Source organism: Propithecus coquereli, unplaced genomic scaffold (genome assembly GCF_000956105.1).
Source record: "Propithecus coquereli isolate 6110/MARCELLA unplaced genomic scaffold, Pcoq_1.0 Scaffold104, whole genome shotgun sequence".
NCBI classification, from domain to species: domain Eukaryota; kingdom Metazoa; phylum Chordata; class Mammalia; order Primates; family Indriidae; genus Propithecus; species Propithecus coquereli.
In genome coordinates, this window is record NW_012134303.1 from 752,687 (window position 1) to 761,716 (window position 9,030).

The window sequence follows — 9,030 nt, forward strand, 5'->3', positions numbered from 1 at the left end:
CTTATTCTAAAAGAATTTCTTAGGTTTGGCAGGGGAGTGAGGGAAAAGTAAAGGAGATATCTTCTATTATATGGATGTCCTCAGCAACACTGGCCACTGTCTATTGGCTCAAATGGATGAGTGATAGGTTCAATAGTCTCCAATAACAAGACTCCCTTCATTATCAGTCATAAAGCTTTGCATTTTTTCCTGTTCTCTTTCCTTTTGGAATATGTAGGAGACTTTTGTAGGGATGGAAATAAACTCCATAGCATAAAAATTTAAGGCATTTTTCCTTGTTGGAATCAGCTGCAATCTGGGTTTAACCAGATAATTTGGGGTTAAGGTAACAGAGTTGAATTCTTCTCTCAGAGTCTGCTGAAACAGCCACTGGAACAAGTGGGGCAGGAATGCAGTTAGGAAAATAACCACAACACACTTTTCTCAGACTCCCAGAAGGGATTTGATTGTGTCTGGGCCTATTTTGGTGCCTGGTACAGTGTATCTGTTGTTCAAGTCAGCCCAGGCCCAAAAGTTTGAGACCCCAGGCAAAGGGAGCTTGCAGGAGTTGTAGGAGCATGCAGTCCTACAACTCAAGAGAAAGAGGTGCCACCACCTGCCTAAACACCCACATTCACTGCAGAGACAGCTCGTGATTTGAGGGCCAACGCAGTCAAGCTGTGAATTGGTGTGAAAATACCTTATTAAGGCATCGATGATAGAGGAAGCAATGCCATTGTGGGCCTTGCTCTTTAGATTTGTCATCTGAGGAAACATTACCACTTTTCTGACATCTTAAAGGACTGTTTGGACAATAAAGTGAAGATAAAATTTAAATCCTTAGATTTAGGAAAGCAAACTGGTTAAGGATTATTGCATTAGAGCCAGATCAACCTGGGTTTCAATCTGTGCCATTCCTCTTATTAGCACGTGATCTTGAATAAATCATTTACCCTCTTTGAGCCTCAGTTCAGTCACCTATATAGAGGGCATAATAATACCTCTCTCAGAGTTGCTTGTCAAAATTAAAGGAGCTAGAAATATGAAGATGTAGGCTGTGAACAGCGATGATTTCTGTCACTTCTAGACCAGTGAATACGAGATCTCTGCACACTCTCTTCCTCTGCTGCAGTAGCATCACAGCTAGTCTGTATCCCTGAGAGACTATGAGGAGCAGAACTTCTCCATCCCTCAACCTTCATGAAGTTTGAGAAATAAACCTTTTTTGTGATAAGCCACTGAGGTTTTGAGGTTGTTAGCTACTCTAGCATAAGCTTAGCCTCTCCTGACAAACATGTAAATGGTGTGTTTCTCAGAGTTAAGCAACAGAATCACTGGGATGCTTGTTAAAATACACATAGCATGTGGTAAATCTGTATTGGCGGGTAGGCGATAGATAGTGGAGATTATAAATGTAAGAGAGAATTCATCCATTATCATATCAAAAAGTCAGTAGATAATGATGAAAATTGACACATCAAGAAGTAGCAGTTGCAAATCAGATATCTGTTAAGGGACTTCTGTTCAGAACAAACAAGAACTACTACAACTCAACAAGAAAAAGACAATCCAATTTAAAAATGGGCAAAAGATTTGAATACACATTTATCAAAGGAAGATATATAAATGGCCAATAAGCACATGAAAAGATGATAAACATCATTAGCTGTTAGGGAAATGCAAATCGAAACCACAATAAGGTGCCACTTCATATCCACCAAGATGGCTTTAATCAAAAATAGAGATAATAACAAGCATTGGCAAGGAGATGGAGAAATTGGAAAACGCCTACACTGCTAGTGGGATTGTCAAATGCCACAGTTGCTTTTGAAAACTGTTTGGCAGTTCCTCGAAAAGTTAAATATAGAATTATCACATGATTTATCAATTCCACTCCTAGGTATATACCCAAGAGAACTGAAAATATATTTACACACAAAAACTCGTACACAAATGTTTAGTAATGATATACATTACAACATGGATGAACCTTTAAAACATTATGGAAAGTGAATGAAGCCAGACACAAGAGACCACATATTGTATGATTCTATTTATATGAAATGTCCAGTATAGACAAATCCATAGAGACAGAAAGGTGATCAGTGCTTTCCAGGTGCTAGGGGCATGAGGGAATGGGCACACCATTATGTACTAATGGGTATGAGATTTATTTTTAGGGTGATGAAAATATCCTGGAACTAGATAGTGGTGATGATTTCAGAACTCTGCTAATATGCTATAAACCAATGAATTGTGTACTTTAAAAGAGTGAATATTATGGTATGTGAATTACATTTTAATAAAACTTAAAAAAAGAAATAGCAGTATATACAGATTATTCAGATGTATGGAGGTAAATACCATAACAAACTGAAAATGTTTATGGTAATTGCCTCTGGGGAGTAGGAATATGGAATGACAAGGCAGACTACAGGTTTTAATAATAAACTCTTTTGCACTATAGGATTTTTAAGATTTTGTGCATGTATCCATTTGATAAAAATTAAAATAAGCTAAAAGCAAAAGACACACACGTTATACAGACAAATCAGAAGAGATTCTGATGCATTGAGTCTGAGGTGGGATTCAGGTTTCTGCATTTTCAACAAGACAGCTAGGCGATTTTGATGCAGGTGGTCTGCTAGTAGATAGCAAACTTTGAAAAACACTACCCAATGTTAAAATCGTTTAGCAATGAATTGTGGTATAATCCATCTGCTGTGTTCCTTTTGAAGTGGCAAGTTTTAGTTGCTAAAGAACAAAATTACAGGCTCAAGGCTACGTATTCAGTCAGGGGCATAACTGGGCCAAGAACCAAGGCCTTCTGACTCAGTAATTAATGTATTTATTTTTTTAAGCTTCTATTATGCGCTGTGGGGTACCAAAATGAGTTAAATGAGATAAATTCTTTTATTTGAAAAGGGCAAGTCTAGTGGGGCAATTATAATGCCTGAGAAATATATTAGTTAAGATTTTACAAAGCATTTTTCCACATTTCATGCCAATATTAACATAACTATAAAGTGAGAAGAAGGACATTCTCGACAGTTCAGAAAGGAACATAGTGGGGCTTCAACTCACCAGGGACTTCAGGAAAATCAAAGAGGCTTTGTTACCTTGAGGACTCCAGCCCACTAGCAGCAGTGGGGGCCTTAGGAGGAGAGGGGACACAATGCCCAGCAGATATGGCATTACCCAGGGAAGGGTGGTGCCCACCTCTCAGCTTCCTGTACCCATTCCTGGGCACAGGTGATACCTTCCTCAGCCCTCCCCCAACTGTCTGACCCAGTACTGCTAGTGCAGGGGAGAGGGCAGGAGCAGCCCAGGACAGTTCACACACTTGGTGTCACATCTGATCTACTCCACCGTCCTAGGAGGTTAAGTTTTATCCCCGTTTCACAGATGGCAAGGCCGTCTCTTACAGCAGTGAATCTTTAGTAACTGCCAGGTTGATTCCTCCAACTCTAAGTCCCAGGGGTAATCTGAGTTCTATTTATCATTTTGCATTCTAACAAGAATTTTAAGTGTCTCCACTGCCTTCGTAGGCTCAATGAATAGTTGTTTTGATTGCCTAGTATGTATTGTTTTCCTATTTTGTTTATCTTTTATTATTTCCTTTACCACAAAAGTAACTGGTGGTTTTTAGGGGAAAAAGTACAAATAAGAAAAAAATAAATCTCCGGTCCCATCACACAGAGAAAGCTGTTATTTCTCTTTGGTTTACTCAGTTGCATAGTTTTCCCTGTGCATGGATGTATTATGTAACCATATATATATTTTTCTTTCAAAAATGGGCTGATACTGTATATGTAGTTCTGAAAATTGTTTTTTTTATTATTATTTTACAATGTACCATGAACATCTCTTCCATGCACATGGGTGAAAATCCTCTACTAAAAGAGCGCCGTAGGTGGGTCAAAAGTCTGCTGGTAACAAGAGTGACACCTAAAGGAAAGTATCAGCATAAGGTTAAAGCACATACCCGGCAAATGCCTGCCAGGGAAAGCAGGACTGGCAATATTCCCATCAGAGAAATCGGAATTAAAGGCCAAAGACATTAAACATATGGAGCATCTTCTAAGTCCTTCTGGCCCCTACCTCCGCCCCTCACTCCCCTGACGCCCCGTTGGCCCCTTGGGGAGAATGGATCCTGTACATCTCTCTGCATCCAATGAAAACCACTCATTTTCTGCTTTTTCCTTAGCTCCTCCTGGGCTCTTGACACATCTCCACATTCTCTCATCATCTCCTCACTGCTCAAATGCTTTTCCTGTAAGTCCTCCTGAGAGTTCCTGGGGGAATCGTCCGTCGTCCCCCTGTCCGTTTTTCTCTTTGCTTTCCGGGGCACATAATCCTCAGCTGGGCGCTTTTCCGCGGTCTGCGGCTGGCTCTCTGGCTTTGCCTGGGATTCTGGCTTGCCCTCACCTTCGGACTTTCCCTGCTTTGCTTGCTTTCCCTCATCTTCCCGTTGTTCCTTGTCATCTGGCTGTCCCTCATCCTCTAGCTTTGCCTTGTATTCTGGCTTCTTCTCCACTTTGGTATTTTTCTCGTCTCCATTTCCTTCATCTTCTGTACTTCCTTCATCTTCTGGCTTTCCCTCATTTTCTAGATTTCCTTCGTTTTCTGGCTTTCCTTCATTTTCCTTGTAGAGCTTTTCCATGTTGAGATTTTCCCTTCTTTGCCTGTGCTAGGAAACAAAGAGGAGACACAGGACACTGAGGGCTTAGGGGATTGAACTTGCCTTTCTCAAGATTTTCCTGACCCTATCCCACCTTCTAGGTGCACTCCTACCTTAACGTTCCTTCATTTCCTTCCCACTTCACACATGTTCACATGAGCCAACCTTGCAGAAACTTCCACAGGTGCTTATCCCTACAATTAAGGGGGTATGCTGAGAAATGTGTGGGGAGCACATTGGTCCCCAAACTTTGCTCTGACCTTGGCTATGCCCAGACCAGTTTTAAGTGGGTAGTCTTAACTTACATTGACCTGCAAGAATCTTGGGCAGTTTTCTCCTTTTTTCGCTGACCTGCAGTTGTAACACTTATAAAACTTCAGACAGAGTAGAACAATGGGCAGTTCTCAGATTTCAGGTCTACTCTTATATCCTCAAGGGGCATCACAGATGCCACACCTCCCTTTTCTCACTTTCTTATTTTCCCCTCTATCCTCATCAGCCATACAGCACCATATTCCCTTAGGGTTTTGACAGTGGTCATGTATCTCGAAACTGCAAAAGGGAAGATTGGAAGAGGGGTGCCAGGCAGTGGCCTCCCAAACTTCTGCTCTGGCTTAAGCCACTTCTATCCCAGGGGTCCTGGAGCAGTTGCCTCCTTCCACTGACCTGCACTGATACTGCAGGTCTTTCCTTTTCTTGTCTGGGTTGGTGCCCACAACCACAGACCTGAAGACCTGCAGAGAGACAGGAGACAGATGATGAATGAGGGATTGTGACAGTGAATGACTGGCAACAGGGACACTGGTCGTTTTCTGATTCTGTCAAAACTTTCCCAACTCTTACCACCCCTCGCCCTTTCCCTTGTCTTCTCTGATTCCCCCTTCTACAGTTCCTTCCTAGGAGCCTCCATTTTTTTCTGCTACTGGGCAATGGGAGACAAAGATTATTGCCAAAGTGTTTCTATGTTTCTGAATCCCCCTCTCAAATTTCTCTCTCACTTTTTCTGGCACTAAAATGAGTGGGGTTCAGGACAGGGATGTTCAGAAAGCAGATCCAGCTGTACTCAGTTCTCTGCATTCCAAACCCCTCACATCTGGATAGGGAATAGCGCAAAGCCTACCGCTTTTCTGAAAATGGTGATGACACACATGGGGCACGGCAGAAATGTCCAGAGCACTCCTGCTACCCCCTCTCTCCCCACATACACAGAAAGCCCACATTTTCCTGCAATGTAAGAGAAAAATTATTTACAAACTCAGTAAAATGTTTGGTCCGTGCCGCCTCCTCTCAACCCTCCCTAGCTCAGAAGCCACTCCTCCTCGATAGGCAGCTGGTCCCCAGACCAAACCTCTGCCCTTCCCTTCTGTAGCACCTCCTCCCCCGACCCCCTCCACCCACCATTTCCGGCTCCAAAATGGACGGAGAATGGAGAAGAGATACGGGGAACTCAGGCCGGGACCGGTTGCAGGGTCTGTCCTCCGCATCCCGGGGTCACCTACTACGCCTGCCTCCAGCCGCCCAGCTGGGATCAGGCGGGTTCCTCGCGGCGGTTTCCTCGCCGTCCCCTCCCCCGGCCCTTCTCCTCCATCAGATGTCGCCCAATCGCCTGCCTCCTAGGAGATCCCAACTGGTCCCATTGTCAACCCTTGACCCCTCTCGAGCTCCCCCCTGCCAAGCCCTCCATTTCTCGCACCGAACAGGTGGACATCGGGAAAGGAGAAGAGAGAATCCAGTCCTGGAACCGCTCTGGTCTTTACCCTTTGCCACCCCGACCCGGGGGGTCCACAGGCGGCGATGGATTCGTAGCCATCCCGGGAAAATGACTCCTTCTCACATATTCTTCTGCCAGAAGCCCACACTTCTCCAGGGAAATAAGAGATGGTACCCACATGTCTCCCCCAACACACACAATTTTCTGCACCAAAATGAATGGAGGTGGAAGGGGGTGGTATCCAGAAAGCAACCTGATCCTCTGTTGCCTCTGTCCGTTACCATCCCCACCTCAGGGGTCCCTGGCTTGTACCGACCTGCAGGGCTATAGGACTGTTGCCCCCTCTGTCCCTCAGTCTGAATTCTGTCTTCCTCCACGAAATTAGGGAGCTGGTACCTGGAGGAGAGGGACTTCTGCACACATCGGCTCCTGATCACGTGAGAAAAACGTCACCAGTGGGCTCGGGTCCCTAGTTCCCCTCCCACCGGCAGAAAGTGCGTCAGGAACCAGCTCACTTTATTCCCTTCACTAGTTCCGCCCCCACCCCCCACCAACACTTCAGGGGCCTTGTCACTCATTTTGGTCTTCGATAATCCCAGAGGTCAAATGTTGCCTTTTCCCCCTGTGGTATGTATTTATTCTTCTGTGGTTATCAGGTAAGGGCTGCATCTTCTCCTAGGACTGCTGGCGACTGGCACATCTCTGAGGAATTTTTTTTTCTTTTTCTCCTTTTATCCCAAGGCACGTACTCCTTCAGTCTACTTCTCCACTCAGCCACTGATGTTCATTCTGCCTGTGGTCCAGACCTTCCCATAATTGGTACAGGGTATATCGTCAAGTAGGGAAGCAGTAGGGGTTTTATTTTCTTTTTAATATTTTTTGGCTTTATTTAATTTACTCCCCTCAGCATAAGTTATTCTTATAATAAGCACAAAATTAAATAAAGCTATTTCATTTGGGAGAAAGTGTTTAGGCTAGAGACAAAACCCAACAAGATTCCAAAATTTTCTACTCAGAATAGAAGCCAAATTTAATTCATAATGTTAACTTTTGCCATACAATGAATTCAATTGGCTACATACGAAGCATACATTTTAAAAGAATTTTCATAAATGGTTGGTTCTCTCATGAAGTGCACATATAAGAATAGCATTTATTGGATGTCGGGCAGGGGGAAGGGGGGAGGGGGGAGGAGGGCACGGGTATATGCATACACAAAGAGTGCCATGCGAAGCATCCGGGGGATGGACACGCTTGAAGCTGGGGGGGTGGGGCAAGGTCAACATATGTAACCTAAACATCTGTACCCCCATAATATGCTGAAATTAAAAAAAATTATCAAATTATACCAAGAAATTAAAAAAAAACACATACACATTTATTTAATGTTCCCAAACAACTGCTGAGTGCAAGTAGACTTGCTGGAGTCTGATGGTTGACAGAAAATTCAAGAATATCAGTTTTGAAAATTTTGCCCTTGGCTATTTTCATTCAGAGGCTTAGCTCTGGGCAAAAGGAAGAGCTGTGAGAGTGAGGCAGCTGGGGGTGCGAGGCGTGCAAAGATGATCCCATCTTCCCAGCCCTGTCAAAGGAGGGGGGAAAGGTGCTTCCCTCCTACCCCTTCACGTTTCCCAGAGCCTCTCATCCCCTGCATTCAGGTGCCCGACTTTGTTGCTCAATCCAAAAATATACCTGGATAGGTGACCAAGGTGAAGACCTGAGTAAATGCCTTTGGCTCCTTCCCTCCTCCCTCCCCCAAATTCCCACAGGGATAACTCAGCCCCAGCAGGGAAGGGAGCACTATTCCTGCCACTGAAAACCAGAATGGATACCTTCTATATCCCTGCAGCTGAGGATTTCCATTAGGTCTGGAGAAGTGATTGCTAGGGGGAGGCTCCCCAGACCTGCCCACTCTCTGCCCTTATCCACAGTGCTTGGGTGGAAGCCTCCCTGGACCCTGTCTGCTGCCACCCAGCTGGCCTAAGGGGTGCAGTCTGGTGGGCCTCTCACCTAAAACTACATCTCCAGGGAACCCAGGATGAGCCTCACCTTGCTGGAGAGTTGCTGCCTGCCAGTCCATACCACCCTATGGCTCTCTCAGCCATATTTAGGCTAGTGGGTAAGGAATTCTGACATGCTGATCAATATTGGCTTAGACCAAGTGTTCCCAACTGATGAAGTCTGTGGACCACCTGAAATGGTATGCAAGGTTGTGTATGTTTAGGAAGTAGTGGAGTATGTACACTTTTGTAGGAAGATCTGTACCCTAGGAACCTGAGAAATGCTAATACAGAAGCAGATTGACATCACAAGGAAGCAGAAGCTATGAGGTAGAGAAAACAAAGAAAGAAGAAGAAGCTACTTGGGAATGGGATGGGAAGCGGAAGAGAAAAATAACAACTGAGCCTTGTTAAAGGGAGCTCACCTATTCCTTGGGTTCAGGCATTATTAACCTATGAATCCCCTGGAATTATGTTCACAATCATGTACTCATGTGTGTGTCCTGGGGAGGAATAGGATATATGTTTTTTTTATTGGGTGTGTAATTTGCAGAGAATAGAGTCCATTACTCGCATTAAATGTTCAAAGCGGTACATAATATAAAAATGATGAAGGTCATGGGCCTAGATAATATATTTTTATATATATTTTTTTCCAA

The 9,030-nt window shown here is 44.2% G+C and overlaps 1 protein-coding gene across 1 annotated transcript; it reads right to left on the reverse strand.

Annotated features, from left to right (window-relative positions):
• Positions 1-3,794: 3,794 nt before the first annotated feature.
• On the reverse strand, positions 3,795-6,882 carry TCEAL5 (transcription elongation factor A (SII)-like 5). The gene is made up of 3 exons (XM_012644923.1): positions 6,688-6,882; positions 5,327-5,394; positions 3,795-4,669 (listed from the first exon to the last, which is right to left on the reverse strand). Exon 3 carries the CDS (start codon positions 4,640-4,642, stop codon positions 4,040-4,042), a length of 603 nt encoding a protein of 200 aa, XP_012500377.1. The 5' UTR covers positions 4,643-4,669; positions 5,327-5,394; positions 6,688-6,882; the 3' UTR covers positions 3,795-4,039.
• Positions 6,883-9,030: the final 2,148 nt, after the last annotated feature.